Source organism: Falco cherrug, chromosome 4 (assembly GCF_023634085.1).
Source record: "Falco cherrug isolate bFalChe1 chromosome 4, bFalChe1.pri, whole genome shotgun sequence".
NCBI classification, from domain to species: Eukaryota; Metazoa; Chordata; class Aves; order Falconiformes; family Falconidae; genus Falco; species Falco cherrug.
The window spans coordinates 48340460-48360497 of NC_073700.1; the positions used below are offsets into that span (position 1 = coordinate 48340460).

At 51.5% G+C, this 20038-nt stretch overlaps 1 protein-coding gene across 1 annotated transcript in view; it reads left to right on the plus strand.

The window, feature by feature from the left end:
• The window catches only part of ADAMTS10 (ADAM metallopeptidase with thrombospondin type 1 motif 10), a 59485-nt gene that overhangs the window by 8759 nt on the left and 30688 nt on the right, over positions 1-20038 (plus strand). Inside the window, exons 2-7 of the mRNA XM_005434374.3 lie at positions 4012-4350; positions 9630-9994; positions 14837-14996; positions 17064-17281; positions 18530-18613; positions 18993-19138. Coding sequence (XP_005434431.1) covers positions 4263-4350; positions 9630-9994; positions 14837-14996; positions 17064-17281; positions 18530-18613; positions 18993-19138 — 1061 coding nt within the window. The 5' untranslated portion in view covers positions 4012-4262. The remainder of the gene's footprint in view (positions 1-4011; positions 4351-9629; positions 9995-14836; positions 14997-17063; positions 17282-18529; positions 18614-18992; positions 19139-20038) is intronic.

Here is a 20038-nt window from a genome sequence, read left to right on the forward strand (position 1 = left end):
TAGCTTGGTTTCCAAAGAAAGTAACGCCAGTGGAGCGAGCTGTGTGTTTGCAGCTCTTCTGCCCCCAGTCATCACTTTTGAACTGGCAGGACAATTTCAGTTTGGAGTGGATGGAGGAGCAGAAATCTCTGCAGCGCTATGTTTGCAGGGGCTGCGCCTGATGGCCATGTAGCTGCCCTCCTGCGGGGTCTGAAGCACTGCTCAGCCTGTTGGCAGGGTCAGGAGGGAGCAGGGCTGGAGCTGACCAAGCTGTGGGACATTGCACTGTGATAACCCTGGCATGGTTGGGAAGTGCCGGTACCCTATTTTACAGAAGAAAGAAGTAACTGTGCAGAAGAAAGAAGTAACCGTGACGGTGACTTTCATTCATTCGTTAACGCTGTTGCTAATAGCAGAGCCCAGAAATGCTTTTCGGGATGAAGCAGTGTGGCTGCAGGGCACTGCTCCTGCTGCTCGCACTGCTCTCACTGCTCGCTACTTGCAGGCACTGCATGTCAGGAAGATGTCGATAGAAGGGCCGGGGGCTAGGGGGTGTGTGCTGCAAGTATTTCCTCCCACCGGGGAAAGCTGGAAGCAGAAATCTGTGTTTGTATTTATTTCTCTCTCAAAAAAGGGAAAAGGACACCTGAGCTCATAATTTGCAAAAGTTGGATGAGAAACCTGGAAGCTGCCGGGCCCTGCATCTTTAAAAGCAGTTAAATTCCTCTTCTCTGCACTAGGAGGCACCTTGAACCTTCCTCTTGGCCCCGAGCAGAGCCCATCTGCTTCCTATTACCTTCCTATAAAGCTGCCTCCCCAGCCAAAAAGCCAGGCTTTCAGGGAATTCTGTCTGCAGCCCCGATGTTGAAATTAGTAACAGTTGTCATCTGTTTTTCTTTTTTCTTTTCTCTTTTTGCTGTATTCCAGCTTGAATTTTGAATCCCCTTCCCCAGCCCCCACCTTCTTGCATGTTTTTGGTGTGGGAAGAGGTGACCTTGAAGCCACCACCGGCTCCAGCGGCATCGTCCCCTGCGTCCTTCGTCCCTGCCGCCGCCTCGCGCGGGCGGCCTGGCCCACGGGTTCACGCGGCGAAAGCCACCTTGGCGCAGGGAGCGGGGAGCGTTAGCCACTCGCGGGGCGTCTGCCAAGGACAACGAATTCCTCGGGAAGGAGCAAATCGGAAGCAGCCCAAGCGAGGGAGGCACGAGACCGAAGAGGTCACCCCATGCCCCAGGCCTCCCCACAGCCCCTCCATCCCAGCCCTTGGGAGCCCGGCATCCCGCTGCCCCCCGTGTGGACAGGGGCTCCTCAGGCTTCTCCGTGCCTGCTGGTCACTGCTACTCCAAAAGCAAAATCTGAAAACTGAGGTTATGAAAAACTTTATACGTATTGAGGCAGCCATGGAGCCCGCACTCCTCCAGCTCTCCCCTCCTTGTTAGGGGTCCTTCTCTTGCTGGTAGGGGTCTTGGAAGTGGAGCACCACTGGGAAGGGGCCATGTTTTCCTTGCTGTGTGCAGGGAGGGATCGAAGCCGGGCCCTTCCCCCAGCCTGGCTTACAGGAATTTTGCAGCTGTAATTCCTGACTTGTGCTGCTCCAAACATGCCTCCTTCCCCCAAGGTCAGGGCTGTGGGGTCTTGGTGCCTGCAGCTCCCTCCCAGCCCCTCTTCCAGGATGCCAAGGAGCCGGGACCGAAGGGGAAGGACAGAGGGGAGACAAGGGCACCAGCCATGACTGCTGCAGCTCGGGGTCGTGGAGAGGCAGAGGAAGGACGGGAAATAAAGGCAGCCTTGAGGAAGCCGGTTCAACAGCTGGAAAACAAGAAAAATTAGTAGTGTGAAGCCCAGGAGAAAATATACTTCAGCTGAGCGGCTTTCTGTCCGCAGACCTTGGAACCGTGACAGGATTTAAAAGCTGGAATCTCGAGCTTTAATAGATGCTGAAAAATGCTGACTTAGGAGAGGGCCGCAGCATGCTCGGCTTTCATTTCGCCTTCTCCCCTCCCCAGCTCCCTTCCCGCAGCCCTGCAGGGAGCAGGCACAGAGCAGCTTGCAGCATCCACAGCGCTTGGCCATGCGTTGCTGTGGCCCTGGCTCTGCCCTCTCTGCACTGCAGCTGGAGGGATGGAGCTACAGAGGATGCTGCCACCAGGTAGATGTGGCCTCATGGACCCACGGTGCTGATATTAGCACCTTGTGTTGGTGGTGGAAGAGGGCAGAAGAATTCCTGCCCAGCCCTCTCTCCTCCATTGCCTAATTCCCTGCTTACCTGTCACGGGTGAGCAGAGCAGCCTGAGACGAGATTTAGACCTTTTTTTTTTTCCCCCCGTCAGGCAATTTATTCTCATGACTGCTGATTGCATGTGCAGCCTTCATGGTTGCCATCATGCTGTTGTGTCTGGGCTTTGCGGAAACCAACCTGGCGAGTGGCACCAGATGTGACTGGGGAGACTGGCCTGAGGCCTCGCTGTTGGTCTTTGGCTGTTTTTAACTGTAGATGAACAGCTACAAATCTTAACATTTAAGGTATGGCATTCCAAATAGTTATTTAAAGGTGATTTAAATCCTCCCAGCATTTCTGTCTAGTAGGGAAAAATTCATTAACTAACTTCAATTATTGGGGCAGGAATCATCTTTCTGCTTTCTTCTTGTACCTCAGCTGTGTAGTCTCTGGCCTGTGATGGGTGTTATTCCAAGCCCCCACAGCATGTGTAACATTAACTGCATAGTAAAGATGGGAAAACAGAAGTAGAAATAAATTGCAGACTCCCCTGAGGACACAAGAAGGGGAGTGCAGCAGACCCAAGGAGGAACCAGGCTTTCTTGTCTTGTACTCTAGTTAGCCTTTGCTATTGAAAGCACAGAAGAGTAGAGCAAGGCAAGGGTTAATGACATTATTCCAAGTGTTTCCTTACTGAGTTGAGGACCACAGGCATATTGACACCTTTGCAAAGAGCACCATCTTCCCAGCAGCTCAGGAGCATCTGTCCTGCCTTTCCCTGCCCAGCTCCAGCACCCTCTGCTGCTGTGCAAGTCGTAGCTGCATCACCACTCTGGAATCAGACTTCAGTAGGTATTTATCTGTCGCCTTTGCAGGAGTGTTTGCGTTTTGCTGCAGAGCTGCTCTCGAGCAAAGCATCACTGTTCAGATATTTGGGATTCTCCAGGCGGTAGTTAGGTATGTGCCATATTCATTGCATACGTCATCTAATCGCTGGATAGAAATAAAACCCACAGGCTTTATGCAACTCTCCAGCACTATATGAGTTTTGTGTAATTGCCTCAGACTGAGTGGAAATTATCTGCAAGCCAAAAATCTTTCACTGAAGCAATTAGGGAATAATTTTAAAAAACAAATACAATTGGAATCTCACAATCCATTTGTGGATAGAGCTGAGGGTAAGGGTGAGTTCACTGAATGGGTCCTTTGTTTTCTATCACTTTTTTAGGTTTAGCCATTACACTTTGAGAGCAAGTGCTCTTCTCTCAGTGCAGTGACAGTCATTAAACTGTATTTTAAAGCCAAGGAAACCGGAGGAGAGAGGATTTCTAGGTTGCTGCTCACTACCACCCTCGTCATACTTTTATTTCATGCTCTCCTTTAAGAGATCAGGTAACTGAGACCAGGTCACTCTTTGGTCTGTGCTTCCTTGTGGGTGTTGCCACAGGACAAAGGGTTCCCATTTGTTCTGAGTTTCTTTCCTCAGGTGTAAGATACATACCAGCTCTTTAGTGCTGCTGTCAGAGCGGTGTGGGGGCTGCACTGGGAGCAGTTCGCCCCCGGGAGAGCACCTGGGTGTGCAGTGGCCCCGTAGCAGGGTAATGTGGCTATCCAGTGCTGTGAGCTGATGTGGTTAATTGTATTAGCATTGTTATCCCATCCTTTTTTCCCCTTTTTCTTTCTTCCCACCTCACTCTTTGCTTCTCTAAGATCAGGCTTTGCTCATTCACCCCGCACATAGTTTTCTCCCCTGTGTCCTTCTCCATCTTTTGTTCCCATCTCCCATTCACTCATCCCCACCATCTCCTTCACAGGGGCAATGCCACCAAGAGCCTGTGGTTCAAATTAGCCCATGCTGGCTCCACTGCGCTGGCCCGGGCTCAGCACCCTGCAAAGACACCATCGGCCTTGCTGCTTTGGGGAGAGCACAGAGCAGCCGAGGATGCCTGCGGAGGGACCGAGGACTCCTGTCTCTACATAAGCGGCGCCTGAGGGAGAGACATGTTGGGACAGTGCCGTTTCAGCTGGCACAATACTCCCTGCACTGAGACAAGCATCACTAACCATGGCAATAGCTTGGAGGCTTCTCACATGGACTGTCATCTTCATTGCAGCTGTGTGCAACTTTCCCGGTTACACGTTCCAGTCACAAGGTAGGGATCGTCGTGGGGAGGGGAGCTGGATCCACCCGCTGCTGCTGGCCCAAACCCTAATGCTTGGCCCCAGGGGAGGTATTAGGGTAATGTCATGCTGAGGAGTAGGTGGAGACACCTCGAACTCTGCTCTGCTCGCCAGTGCTGCAGCAGACCTCCTCCTGCTGAATTTGCAGGTGTTTTCCATTGACCTCCGAGGAAAGGATGTGTTTTGCTCTCAGATGTTACCCTCCTTGACTTTTTGCAGAATTCAGAGCAGTAGGGTCTGTGCAAGATGAGAGCCACATACAGGCTTAGAAAGCAAAGGAGATGTGGTAGCAATAGAGGAAGCTTCCCTTCCACTCGGGTGGAGCGGCGCATCCTCAGATGAATAGAGGCTTTGTTAGGGGGAAGGCTGCGTGTGTGCAGCCAGCCGGTGCACTTACAAACAGCCCTCTGCGCGTGCAGGGATTGAGGTCTCTGCTGGAGCACACAAATACTCTGCACAGCTGGGTACGGACAGACGTGTGCTGCTGGAGGAGCGGGTTTAGTTTGTACCCACATTTCTGTAAGCGCTACCATCAGCAAATGCTCAAACCTGCTCTGTACCTGTCTTGTATGGCTGTGTGTTTCTAATGGCCTTGTGTTTAAATACCGAGCCACACATGCAAGTGATTGCAAGGAAAGCAGAATGTGGGGCTCTTGTACTTAGATTTGTGCCTTTGTACATGATTTTATTCCAGGTTAGGAGTGAAGGGACTGGAAAATGAAGTGGGCCACCTTGTACTCAGCCTGGAGTACAAATACAGCACAGTCAGGTAACACAGGGTAGTTGAATTGCTTAATACTACTAATTTGCTTTCATGGCCATTTCTTAAGAGGCAATATGAACACTCCCATCAGGTGCCAGAGGTAAGAAGAGCGAGCTCCAAAGTCAGACTTATCTGTGCGAGGTGTTACAAACTCAGTAGCATACTTAACGCAGCCATAATCCTGAAATACCACATGTGCCTGGGTTAATTGCAGCAGGGCCGAAGTCCACAATATACCTGGGTTGTTGAGTAGTGCAGCACCATAGGGGCTGTAGTTCTGATGGCCGTGGGTTATCTTGTGAAGCAGAACTGGGAAGAGGAACAAAGGCACCAAAAGTCACACACTGTCCTGGGTCTGAGTACCATCTCCATTGCTAGACACGGGGCACCACTGTAGTGCAGCTTGTGCTGGGGGAAACGAGAGGCAGTCAGACAGAGAGCTGCGTGCTGTGCAGGCACTGTGCAACGTGCGAGGTTATACAGGCAGATTTTCTTGAATCTGAAACAAACACAGTTTCTGGTCCTTTTCGCCAAAGCCTCTGGCAATGCCTGGGGTGACTGTTCTGGGCCTCCCGCGTCTGTCAGTTCACACCTCCCTCCATCTGCAGCACCGCGTTTGCAGCGCAGTGACGCTCTGATGAGGATTTCACTGCCAGATCGCCTCCATCCTGACTCACAGCAGCTGAAATGCTCCCTCACTCATGAGTCCCCACACCATTTGCTAATACACCTTGGTCTAAACCCAAGGGCTCACTGAAATGACAGTTAATGCATTTGTGCTTTCCCAGATGCATTGGTCTGGGGGATGAGTCTCAGCCCGTGATGTTGCTGGGAGCCTGGTGCTGTGGGAGCACCGAGCCAGGGACTGCAGCCTGTCCCCTCTCCAGTCAGGCTGCCCCATGGGCCCCGCTTGCTGTCAGAGTGCTTTTTTAGGCTCCCTGCATCCGGCATGGTTGGCGTCAGGCCGTTGATGTTACTCAACACTTCTCTTCACCACGCTGCTGAGATAGTAAGTACATAATCCTCACAACACCCTTTGAAGAGGGTGAAACCTTGTTATCTCCTCTTAGCAGTTGGAGGCATGGAGAATAAAGGCCAGTGTTTTCAACAAGCCACTGATTTTGACGAAGGACCATGTGGAAGAGGATTCATGTGCCCCCTGTGCACAACTCCAGATCAGTGTACTTGTTTTATGCAGGAAAAAGATTAAGGTATCATAATCATAAGCTATAATTATGTTTGTGGGAAACAGCAGCCCAGCATTGAAGGCCTCTTCAAGCCAGCAGAGATGTAACAAGATTCAGATGTAACGTGTACACTCAGGCTGCAGTTTTTAACAGTGCAGGGAGCAGCAGCTGAAGCAATTGACCAAGGATTCAGCACATGCTCGCCATTGCTGAATGGTTTTTAATCAAAACGAATTTTTCTTCTAGTACCTTAGTTTAACTATAGTGATAGATTAGACATTCCCTGTTTTATGGAACGCTGAGGCTAATCTCGCTGCTCCCAGCTCACATGTAAACCAACGGTCCCTTGGAGGATGTAGTGACTGCCACAATGCCAGGGCAGCCTGAAGCTGTGGGATCCCATAGCGTTTTCCATAGCCATCCCTTAGGAATCGTGTCTGGGCTGCAGCTGGGGCTCCTCTTTGGTGACGGGACCAGAGCAAACATCTGCTTCCTTTTCATCCTTTAAGCAGCTCAGTAATGAGAGAGGCAATGGTGAATGTACAAGGAGGGAACAAAATCCTCCCTCCTCCACTTTCACCTTCCCTCTCTTGCTTTTGGTCAGCTTAGCCCTCTGCCTCCCCTGTGCCCTTTCTCTTCCTCTGCCATCCCTGCCCCTGCTGACGTGTGCTCCCTTTCTACAAAAATGGGGCAGCAAAGTACCTGTTCCCACACCCCACCCCTCCTGCTTCCCAGCTTTCTCCCTTGCCCTCTCCTGGGAGGTTTGTGGTGCTTCGGGGTGCCGAGTGTCCCGCACAGCCATGGGCAGGTTTTCCTGGAGAAGGGCTTTTTATAGCATCTCTTCTGAAGCAGCTTGACAGCTCTCTGGAAACACCAGTTTGCTTATCACCAGTGAAAACCCTTCTGATACAGTGGATGCAGTACTGCACGTTTCAGGCCAAGATCTATTAATACAGCATGAAGTGGCTGAAAGGTCAGAGGGCACATGGTGGCTTTTCTGGAAGGAAGGAAGGGCCAAGCAGTGCCGCTCTTGCTATTGGGGGCTCCTAGTGTGGTCTGCAATGTGGGGAGCATGACCAAGGCAGGGCTGGGCAAATGAGGAAATTAGGGAACATCTGTGATATTGAATGGAGTACACAGCGTTAGGGAGTTAAAGAGATCCTAATTTTTAGAGCCTAATATAACGTTTTACATTTTTAGAGAGGAAGGAGCCAGCTCTAACACTGGATGAGGACACTGGCCTCTTTCTTGCATTGAAAGTCTCTCTCCATTATTTTTTTCCATTTGTGGCATTCCCACTCTAAAGCATGACTTCCTAAAACGCTGATGTGATGCAGGGCACTGTTCTTAAATCTTTCCTCCTTGTGCCTCAGTTTTGAGAGTGACATCTGTGAGGGGATGCACAGTGACCAGCACTACAGCAAAAGCAGGTTCTCACACACAACCTCACTCCCAGGCTCTGGACACTTTTTTCACCTGGATGTACCTTGCAGGTCAGGATCAGCCAAGGGTCCCAGGCCCTTTCTGGCCAGTGCATGTACAGACCTCCTTCCGATTCACTATTTTGCAAGCCCATATGGACTGCAGAGAGGGAAAAAGAAAAACAAGACGCTTCCGATAGCAAATTTTTCCAAGCCTGAGGTCATTGCTTAAGTGCAAATAGTCACTCTTGTTTGCCCGGCCACATCACACACGAGGCGGTGTGATGCAGGAGAAGCTGAAGCACAGGAAGTTAAAAAACTAATAATTATTTCTGGCTTGTTGAGGTGAGGGAGAGGTGCCAGAAGTGCTTATGGTTTGGAAGGATGGGAGCTAACCCCTAAACCCAGCTGGTGGGAAGGACTGTCCCATTACCAGTGGCCAAGGAAACCACTCTGTCAGGCTCCCACACTGGAAAACACACTAGAGAAAAAGGAAACTTTCCAGTGCTGCCATGTGGTAAGAGTGTAATTTGGAGTCCAAATTTATGATGGCTGGGAAGGCTTTGAAGATGGGTGCTGTGGAGCCAGGCGAAACACAGCCACCCTGGAGTAGCCTGTCCTCTCCTGTTTGCTTAGGAAACAACTACAAATAGGATGCAGAAAGCACGGTAAGAATCTTCCAGATTGCCCTGAAAATGGGGCAAATCCTCTCCCACTCCATGAGCAAACCTCCAGCCATCAGGGGTTTGGAAGAACACACTGTGATGGGGGGAGCAATCCTGTCCAGTGGGTGGTTTTTTTCCATCTTCTCCTCTGGTACTGAAGGCTGTCAGAGACAGCTAGACCTCTGGTCAGATCCGATCTGGCAGTCCCTGTGACGTTTTGCTTGGAAAGAGAAATTTCTGTCGAGGTTCCAGAGTGCCAATTTCTTTGACAGCCAAAAGTGTTGTGTTACCGTGTGAGTGCAGGCAGACATTTTGGACAGTGACCTTGTCAGAGCACATTTCCTAAGTGGTAGGAGACAGGTTTAAAAACCCAAGAGAAGGTGCTAAGCCAGGCTGATACGATAAAACACCAAGCTGGTGAGCTGGGAAGGCAGGATGGTGTCGTAGATAAAAGACCTGTCTGGGGAGTGGGGCTGTCTAACTTCTTTCCTTGCTGCCTTTTCAGCACAGCTGGGGAATTCTGGTTACCCTCCTTCTTGATTGCAAGACTGGCATTGCAAGGGCATCATCTTTGTGCCTCTTAAGAGGATACCCAGTAGCTAATACACTCGTGCAGCTGTGATCAGGGAGGCTGGTATGGTGCTGTTATTATGCGAGTTATCAAAGCTGTTAGCAGGTCCATGTGGCAGCTGTAGATGTTCTGAAGAACCCCACTGTTCCTTAGTGAGACTGTCTTCTCCCGAGACATTGTTGCCCCAAGGCTCATTCTGGCTCGTTTTGAAGAGACCTTATTGCTAGCTTTGTTACTGAGGGGATCCAGGTTAAAATAACCCTCCAGAGCACAGTGTGACTGTGCACAACCTGGAGTGTCTCTGCCCAGTGGAGATGGAGAGGTGGGGGATAGTCCAGGTGCAGTGCCAGAATCTGGGTGTCCTGAAAGGCCCCCTGGACCAGTGTTTCTCTCCGTCACCTGCAGAGGAAGAAGGTGACGCTCCACAGGCCCAAGGCCTATTGCAGCCCCACGGCTCTGTAGGCTGAAGGCCTTTGGGAATATGGACGGATCCTGCAGCCTGGGCAGAGCGGACTCCTCTGTCAGGACCCTGTCCCTCCACCTTGCACTGGCTGTGGCTCAGTTGTGGCTCCGTGCAGAAGTCACTGGGCATTTGACTTTCTCTGCAGTATGTCATTCATCCTGTGTTTGCTTTCCCTCCCCAGAGGAGTTCCTCTCCAGCCTCGATCACTATGAAATTGCGTTCCCCATCCAAGTGGACCAAAACGGGGACTTCCTCACCTTTGATGTGAGAAGCCAGCTAAAGCAACGTCCTCGGCGCAGTCTGGGCTCCTTGGCCTACGAGCCATCTGAGCAGCAGGTTTTCTACAAAGTCTCTGCCCACCGAACCCAGTTCCTCCTCAACCTGACGCTGCACTCCAACCTCCTGGCTGAGCACTTCACTGTCGAATACTGGAAGCGAGATGGTGTGGACTGGCAACATGATTTCCACGAAGACTGCCACTACGCAGGCCACTTGCAGGATCAGTACCTGAACTCAAAGGTCGCCATCAGCAACTGCAATGGTCTGGTGAGTCTCTTTATTTTGCCCAGCCAAGGGTGATACTAACAGCTAGAGCTGCCTGTAAGGCAGAGCTGATCGCAGCCTCTTTGATCTTTGCTGTAGAAGTGCGATCTGGTTTGGTCCCAGCAGGTGGGTCCATGGTGGTGGGAAAGGCATGGGATTGGTGTCGAGCTGCAATATAGCACACTGGCATCAAAAGTCAGCTGAGGGTGAAGAAGGCCACATCTCTTCATCACGTCTGTAGAGGTTCCTGATCCGTATTTCATTTGTAGCCCAGTTTCTACCAGTCATTGGGCATTTTTCCATTGATTTTAATAATCCAGGCTCTAGACCATTCTGGCTCTCACAGAACTCTCCCCTTCACTTCCAACAGCAACAGCAAAAGATGTATTTTGCATGTGCTGGTGAGGAAGAAGTGCAGGAGGGAAGGAATTTCACAGCACAACTTGGAATGTCAAAAGTGCATTCAGATCCTTACAATTGCAGATACGTTCCTGGGGTTCCCAGGCACTTCTGTCCAGATTTCAGGAGCTAAAAATGTGACTTCTGGGGGAAGAACTGAAAGCATCAGAACAAGAAAAAAGAACATCAAGAGGGGACAAGATGGCATTCATAAAAAACAGCAAAGCTGCAGCAAAGAGGGTGGGAATGATTGATTTTGTGTGTCCTGACAGCTGGGACTAGACATCATGGTCTTAAACATCACCGAGAAAGCTTAATGATAGACATCAGTGGTGAGGTTAGCAGAGCTCTGGACTAGATTGCTTGGAGAGTACGTAGCCCTTACATCACTTAAGATCTTTAAGAATAGGCCAGACAGATGCCTCTCAAAAATACTCCAGGTATGATTCTTTAATCAATGGGAATAGACTAAGGACTTCAATCCTTATTTTTCTGTGATTTTCTGATATTTCTGGCTCACAAAGCACATTTCATGACCTGCCAGATGGAAGGATGCAGCAAACATGCCCTGTTAGCAAATCCCAAGGATGATGGCTCCCTTGGAGGGGGTAACGTAGAAAAAGGCCAGAAACATATTTATGCTACAGCCCCACCTCTTAGCAGTGTTCTGGCAGTGTGGAAGAGCTTCCAAATGGCAACGAATTCACATTTGATTTATTGCTAAATTGCACTGCCAGAACAGTGCTGTGGGTTATTAACAGAAATGAGAATCTGATTCATTATATCATAGAGTCTAATGTTTCTATCTCACAGCCAAAAATCAGAGCTGGATAAACTCTTGGTTCCCTAGTTAGCCCTTCGTTTAGATATGGGAACTCTGTTCAAGTCCTAGACAATTTACTGGTGTTCACAAAAGCATTGAAGGGTGAGCTGGATGTTGCTGGCTCAGAATAGATCTGGCATTAGGCTACCTTCCCACTTCAGAGGGCAGCAAGTCCAGGGCAAGCAGTGGCCCAGCAGCACTTGTACTGGGATAATTTAGTCCACAGGCTGTGTTTGGCTCTGGAGAGATACCAGGGGCTGTCAGGAGGAGAATGCAGCCAGGCACAAAGAGGGATGGAGGGTCATCCAACAGCCTGTCCTTGTCCTGAACTCTGTCCTTCTGCCCTCAAGAGCTACGGACATCAGCAAGGAGCGGGGAGGAGGACTTCTGGGTTAGTGAGGATGATGGGGTCAGAGGACATTTCGGACAAGAGGAGTCTGGTATCTTTTTAAGCTGGCAGAGTCGTGGCTGTACTTGCCACTGGAGCAGACCTGTTGCAGAGCTCTTGTTGATCAGTAACAGCTGATCCACTCATGCCATCCCTCAGCCACAGCATGCTCCCTTCCAGGCAGGCATCAGTCTGCTTTGGAGGGGTCAGGTGGGGATAGAAGAGGGTCTCCTGTTGCTGTGGTCTCAAGGTTGAGGTTTGTGCTGACACATGCTAAGGGGGGACTGCACACGATGGCCCACATTTGTGCAGGCCTGACTAATGATGCAAAGTGGGTTGTGTATTGCGTTGTTGAATGGGCACAGCAGGGACCTGATGCTGATTATGGGGTGAGCTGTGCACGAGGAGGAGGGAAAGGGACAATCGTATCCACAGAAGCATCCACTACAAAGCTGTGAAAACAGGTAACAAGCCCCAAAGCCATCCTTCTGTCTTCAGACTCCCAGGTCCCTAAGCACTTTCTGTATCTGCAAGGTGTAGTGCTGTAAACAGCTTTGTTTTCAACCACCCATGACATAATTCTCACCTTATGGCACCCCAGCTTTGAGCTGCCCATATCTGGGCATGTTCCCGTTGACTCAGCTTCCTGGCCACACACGCTGTCACCCTGGCCTGCGGGCAGGCAGGCAGCATGGCTTACCCCACACATCTCCTGTGGAGAGCACACTGTGCTGCGCCTCAGCAAAGTCACCCAGGCTTAAGTTGTCAGAAGCAAAGGGCAAAAGGGTCCATTTTCCAAAACGCACAGAGCTGTGAGCTGCCAGCAGGGCCAAGCACAAAGCAGCTGGAGGCTGCAGGAAGCAGCCCAGGCAGCTTTGCCACAGCCTGGCCCAGCCCTGGAATCCCTGTCTTAGGCAAAGCCGTGTTTCATCCTACTGGCTGCATGAGGTCCCGAGGACCTGTGTCCTGCCATCAAAAAAAATCAGTAAGGAGAAAACAACTGTAGGAGAGAAATGCCACTCTCCTACCTCTTGTGTCAGAACTCATCAAAGGCCAGGTTAAAGGCCAGGTTTTCAACTCTGAGTGTCTGTGCTGAGATTGGGCTTTCACCTGAAAAGCCCTCCTGAAGTCAGCATGAACGTTAGTGCTTGGAGAAGGTGGATGGCCCCGCTGCTGAGGCTAACATCGAGCTGCTCGTGTGTATGTACAAGGAGGTGCAAGAGCTGGATTGCATGTGTGGCTGTGCTTTTCTTAAGTGTGGTTATAAGCTAATAACATAAACCATCCTTGCTCTGCAGATGACCTGGGTGAATCATAGACAGGATATCCAGTTGAGCTCCCCCACAAACCACAGGGATCTCTCTAAGGGCTTCTCGCCTCCCCCCTTCAACAGGCTTGTGTCACGTCCAGCGCCCGGACCTCAGAGCTCTGTCTTTGGGGTCAGCGACGGGGCAGTTTTTAGATTCCTGCAATGGCCGAGCTTCATGCCAGGCAAGCAGTGGAGCCTCCTGCCTCTCACGCTCTGCAGAGGCTCTGGGTTTAAGGAAGAATGACCCTTTTCTATCAGTACATGGGTTTGGGGCAGGACGTGCTCTCCCCTCCTGCTGCTCTGCCCCAAGCCAGTGGTGACCTCCTTCTCCCCGTCCCACAAAGCCGGCAGCCAGCTGGCTTCGCAGGCCGACACTCGGCTTTCCGCCGGAGCCCTCGCCAGGCTAACCTCACAGTACCTCGCTTGTGTTTGAAAAGGTGGAGCTGAGCCAAGAGCAACAGAGCCTGGTGCAGGAGGAAATCCCCCGGCACTCTGGAGATGGGGACTTCGCAGTGCACACACTGCCTCGATTCAGCTCTCATGGCAGGGAGGGAGAGGGGGAGAGACCTATTGCAGAGGCAGCATCCACCCTAGAGAGGCTCTCCCCCATGAACGCCCAGCAGTAATGCTGTTACACAGGTGGTGCCTTCAACGCAAAGACCTCAAGATGTTTTAGAGACCTGCTTCCCCGCTCCCCATCTTGGCAGATCAGGGCTCCCATCCCTCTTGCATAGAGGGGAGCTGGTGAAGTGCTGTGATAACCAAAGGACAACACCGGTGCAGAGCTGATGGCAGAACAGAGGTGTCCCTCCACCCAGAGCTATGCTTGCACACGGGGAGGAGTGGGAGGACAGCCAGGTAATATGGGTCTTAGACTTTTGGGATACTTCTCATCCTGCTTGAGCAATGTCAGGCATGTTTCTGTGTCTCGGTTGCTTGCTGGTAAAGGTCAGCTGATAGCACACCCACGTTTCTTGCAGTCAGGTGGGATTCAGTGCCAGGGGTTGTTACAGCAATGGAGGTTCTACTTGTGTCATGTTGGGCTGCCAGAAAGTTGGGTTGCTCAGACCTTCTAAGAGGGAAGGCTTGCTGCAAAGGAGAGATCTTGCAAACACCTGGTGGGTTTGGCTGCTTATCCTGCTGGGGTCTGCTTCTGCCCCATTGTCACTGTCGCATAAGTGTGTCCACTTGTAGAGAGCAAAGTCTGGGCTCACAGCTGAGTTTCATTCAGCCAAAGAATAAAATAAGGGAGAAAACCAAAAAACAAGGGAGCAGAAATAAGATCATCTGGCTGAGGTGGCCAGTCAGAGGTATAAAAGGGGCAGTGGTGCACAACCCAGGTTTTATGCTGCAGAGAAAGGTTGTGGCTCCTGCTGGCTGCCTGACCTAACTGGACTTCAGATTTTAAAGATCCAATGTGTTTCTCAAAAGCCTCTGAGCATTGAGACTTCTCTGCAGCTCTGTGCCTGAGTTTCACAGCTGGTGGTAGTGGTCCTGAGCTGCTTTTGAAGGTTCTTCAGTGAGGCTGGAAAGTATAGGAGTTAGATCTCACTGCTGAGCTGTGCTATTTGAAGGTATGGTATTTAGGATCCCACAGACAGCTCTTAATTAGACTGAGTGGGTGGAATAGGAAACAAGTCATTCATAATTTTGCAAGGAAAGACTGTGATTTCAAGAGGACTTTTAGTGAACACAGATGACCCAAGGCATCCACGACCATCTGGTTCAGTTTTCTCTGGTCTGTAGGTTCATTTAGTTCAGTGATTGTGCGTAAATGAAGGATTCCTTCACATTCTCAAAAGTATTTGTCAGTCCCCAGAAATGCGGTGGTTAGTCATCAGAAAGCTCATTACAAGAAGCCACTGGTATGTCACCCAGTTCTCTCTCTGCCTCTTTTTATTGCCTTCCGTCTCTTTCCTTCTGCAGCATGGAGTGATTGTCGCAGATGAGGAGGAATATTTCATTGAACCGCTGAGCCCAGGAGCCAATGTCAGCACAGGGAGCGAGGGCAAGGGCAGCCCCCACGTCGTGTACAAGCGATCGTCTCTCCAGTACCCACACATGGACGCAGCCTGTGGCGTGCTAGGTATCTGTACCCACCAACACATCCTCTATCCATGCCAGTGCCAGCTGGGAAAGTTCTGGGAGACCTTTGAAGGTCCACACTGCTCTTTATGGCAAAGAACCAAATTTATCTCTGGCATTCAAGGAAGTTTTCTGTATCTACTTTTACCCATGCTTTGTGGTGGCCATTTCTTTGGAAAGCTCTTGTACTCTCTTCTTCGCAGCAGGGCTTTTAAATTTGTAAACAGAGCATGGAATAGAAGAGAAATAACTGCCTCTTATTGTTCTTATGAAAAATCTTCCAGAATTGGCCAATTTACAGGGTATTGAGAAATCGTAACTCGCGCATGCTCAGCAGAGACTTGTCTGGGTTAGTTACTGGAAGTTGTGTCCGCATTGAGATACATCTGCTGCTGTTAGAGACTAGGTAGGAAGATGCCTTGTAGGGTGGGATGTGGGATCTGATTAGTCACAGTGGGCCCTGGGAGACATGTATAGAGAATGGCAATTGCACATCTACCCTATTTCTACACTTACAAGCCTTTGACTTCCTAATGAACTCACAGAGGTCTGCCCTGGCCTCTCCCCACATGCTTGTGCCCTTCCTGTCCTCGCTAGCAGGCAGTCAGTGTCCTAGAGCCTTGCTGAAATCCACAGCCCTTGTGAATGTGCAGAGATTTTCCATCTACCCAAAATGTTGCATGCAGACAGGATAATGCTCCCTCAGTTTACGGAAGCTTCCCCTGACTCCGTAAGGATGAGAGGAGATGCCATCCCTGCAGAGAGACCAGCTCACATTTTACGGATTAGAGTTTGTGGGTACTGTTCCCGGTTGGTCCTGGCAGGTTTGTGTGTTGCTTCAGGGTGTTCATTCAGTGCCCCAGTGGTGACACTTAACCAAATGAGGAGGCACTGCTGGAAGGGATGGAGCCTCTGGGGACACTGGGGCACTGCCAGCCTGCTCTGCATGTCCCCAGACTTAACAGCATCTCTGGGGACAACCTGTGCTTCCCTGGCCCAGTTCCTCCCATCCCAGCTCCCAAAGTCATGTTGGACAAAGCGCCAGCAGACTCCCCTTCTGCTGACTCTTTGCCACATTCCCCAGCTTCCAGACAAAAGTTAGCCTGTTCCTAATTGCTTCTTGGAAGGCAGCGACCATGCACTGGGAGCTGCAGGCCAAATACAGTTCAGAGCAATCATGGTGCAGCTGGCCTCAGCAAAGCTGCCCCATCCCCTTGCCCCACAGGCTGGACCCATCCTGATCTGTCTGGTGCAGCTGGGCCCCGAGCACCCCTCAAGCTCCCTCTGATCAGCTGGGGGGGCTGGAGCTGGTGGGCTGTGGGGCTGCCTGTGATCTGCCCATCTTCCCAGTTCTGCTGCATGTGTCATGATCCAGCTCTAGAGCAGAGGAGGGGGGTTTGACCAGCTTTCCTGACAGGGCGGGAGAGTGGTTGTCATCTCCCAGACAGCTTTCCGGCCCTGTGGTGGTCCCTGGACTGGGGTTTTTGGAGCTGGTGGCCCTGCTGGGGACAGCTCTAGGGTCAGGTCAGTAGCACTTGAAGCCTGGAGCAAAGTCCTACAAACCTGCTGTTGCTGCTGCTTTGGAGGCGGCAGCCATTTCTGTGGAGAAAAAGCCAAGTCCTAAATTCAGGTCCTGGCAGGAAAAGGAAAGAGGAAATGATCTGCAATGGCTTTATTTTCAGATGATGTCTGTGTAGTTTCTAAATCCACACCACTCTTCCCTGTGACAGAGGCGAGAGCAGGGCCTCGCACGCGGAGGCAGTGAAGCACGTGGGGCTGCTGCAGCAGAACGGGTGCACGCCTCTGCGTGCAGCACCCGGGCAGGAGGGCCAGCGGGATGCCAGCAGGGCCGGCAGGAGCGCAGGGACATCCCTGGGCTGCAGCAGGAATTGCTAAACAGATCCAGCCGATGGCAATGGGGGCATGTGCTAGGTCCATGTGTGGTGCATAAAGAGCCTCGTGACGGCCTTTCCTTCCCTGAAACCAAGCTCATGCTGCACACCCCTGACCTCTCCATGTTGTTGAATTGCTGCTGGAGGGCAACAGAAAAATCTTTTTCCCCTCTCAGATGAGAAGCCGTGGAAAGGGAGACACTGGTGGTTGCGGACACTGAAGCCCTCCCCTCTGAAGCCGTCGGGCAACCACAGCCAGCGAGGCCAGCTACCCCTGAAGAGATCTGTCAGCACCGAGCGCTATGTGGAGACCCTGGTGGTGGCTGACAAAATGATGGTGGGGTATCACGGGCGACGGGACATAGAGCAGTACATCCTGGCCATCATGAATATTGTAAGTGTTATAACCACATCATGAGCCTTGGGGGACCCCAGGGGCTCACACACCCAGCAGCAGAGAGCAGGCGGGAATAAGTCCTGTTCGTCACCCCGAATGTTTGGGTTTGGCAGAGGGTGCCGTGTGCTTTTCCTCCAAGAAGACAAGTGGGATGGGAATGCAGTGGGGTAATCAGATCTGTTGCAAGATGGCAGTAGCTTCTCCCCATCCCCAGAGCGAGATGTTTGGGTCAAAAATCCTGACATGCCGCTGCCGCTCATGAGCAGCGATACTCCGGAGCCCCGCAGGGACTCCCTGTTGTATAGAGGAGGCACTGTAGGAGAGGTAAACTCTGGCCCGTCTGACCATGCTACAGGCCAGATCTGGACTGGGAGAACAAAGGCCTTTCTTTGAACAGCATCTCTCATCGCAAATTAGCATTGCAAATAGGCCCAGCCAAGCTGAGAAACACATGGGAAAGCATAAGGACAGTGAGCTCTCACGCTTGGGGGCTGATCAGTGTGAGGGGCAGGGAGAAATACCCTCGCTCTTCCATACCACGCTGCCCGTGTCTCTGGGTTACTGCAGAGGAGCTTCCTCTGCAGCATCAGATTTGGGTCATTGCTGGCAGCAGGGTACCAGGCTAGATGCATTAACAGCCTGACTGGCCGTGCTGAATCCTCCTGTGAGGTGAGATAGGCTTGGAAGTTATCCATCAAACCGCTGAAAGCCCCTCTGTGATGGCTCTTTGTCCTGTCCTCTGCAGGATCTCTTTTCATGGCTTGCTTTGTTTGCATTTCTAAAGCAGATGCCAGATTTTAAAACAATACCGTTTCTAACTGTGTCATCTGCTGTAAAACACCCATCGTGTGGCGGCAGATTTCTGAGAGATGCTGTGTCATTCCCTGCCAATGGGCAGTCAGCAAAGCTTCATCCCTGTGACTGTGTAATGCCAGGACCACAGGGCTTCCCAAGCTGAGCTCCAGGCAAGGAGCAGGTGCTGTGGGATGTCAGCTTCACCGCTCGAATGTCCCCAGCAGGAGACACTGAGGTCTGAACATGGTTTAGGAGGCTCTGTGATCCAAGTGGTATTGTGAAGTCCCACACCCATTTCTGCTTTCTAAAAGGATTGTGTTCAGACCCTGCAGCCCAGGCTGTTTCTCTTCACTGAGTGCCCAGCACATGCCAGGTCCACCAATTGCACCGTTTCACCCAGCCAGCGAGCTCATTTTTAAGACTCGTCTTTTCTTGTTTCTTGGAGGTCAGGTTGCCAAACTTTTCCAGGACTCGAGTCTGGGCAATATTGTCAATATCCTGGTGACCCGACTGATTCTCCTCACCGAGGATCAGGTAAGGCGGGCTTTGCTGAGCTGCTGCTGTCATGCATCTGAACTTCCTTTGTGGATCTGTGTGTTCGCCCTGGATGTCACCCATGGAGGTCCCCCCACTGCAGTCTGCTGGGTGCACCACATCCTCTCAATGGCAGCTGGGGACTGGGCTTAGGCTGTGGGCTGGGGAAACCGCTGAGACTCTGAGCACTGTTCCTATGATAAGGTGGCTTTAGGGAGGTTTAAGTAGCTTTAGTCCTCTAAAGCCTTGCTTTTCCATGATCTCTGTGAAAAGGTGGGGGCACCTGGACTGGTGTCAGTGCTCTGCTGGCATGGGAATAGGCAGTGCCTTCATATTAGAGCTTTCCTGGGAACACACTGTCATATTGCTTCCATTCCAGCCCACACTGGAGATCAACCACCATGCTGGGAAATCCCTGGACAGCTTCTGCAAGTGGCAGAAATCCATTGTGAACAGGAACGGCAATGGGAACGCTATCCCCGAGAATGGCATAGCCAACCACGACACTGCAGTGCTGATCACCAGGTAAGGCTGAGCCCAGCCCTGGCAGCGCTGTCCTCGCAGGGGCTGCCCTCTGTGCAGCTGTCCTTTCTCTCTGTCCAAGTGGTTCATCCAAGGCTTCTTTCCCATACGCTCCCTAGCAAGCTGCCTGGCAGTGGCTGTCCCGCAGGCTGGCCACTCGCCCGTTCCCTTGCAGTGATGCGGATTATTGCAGTTCAGATAGCTGTCATCCTCCAGTGTCTTCCCTCAGTCTTTGTTGTGTTCCTACGGAGCTTAGTTTGCAGCCATGGGCATTTACAATGGCACAATGTGTACAGCCATGTTGGGCATGTGTGGGAGCCCATCCCGAGTTGTGGAGCATCAGGCATCCTGCTGAAACAGAGACCCCCATCTGCCCCTGCTGTGAAAGATGGAAAAGAGGATACAAGTGGCACCTGAGCATCATCACAGTGGCAGAGTGCCTCCAGCCAGTATGGGTTTTAGCTCCCCCCATTTTAGGTGCCTACCTGTGGGGCTGAACTCTCTCCTTAGTAGCTGATGGACACCCTTGAAGTAGTGACTTCATCTAGGACAAAAGCAGTCCCTGCCCTGCCTATGTCTCTTTGCAGTCTAGGGCAGCAGCTTAACCTGGATGCTGGATTAGACCTCCAGAGCTGGGTGAAGGAGTCTGAACCTTCACGTGCAGGACAAATAACCCCTGTCAGAATAGACGGGTGCTTGAGCCTGGAGCAGCAGAGGGTATGGGAGGGATGCTGAAGGGCAGCTCTCAGTGGTACTGCCAGCTTTGCCCAGGACATTGGCTCTCCAGTGCCTGCATGAACCCTGCTTGAGCAGAGGGGCAGCAGCCTGGGGTGAAGCCCAAGATTTGTTTGTGCCTTTTTCCACCCCCCTCTTGCTGAGTGGAAGAAAGTCATAAAATGAAAG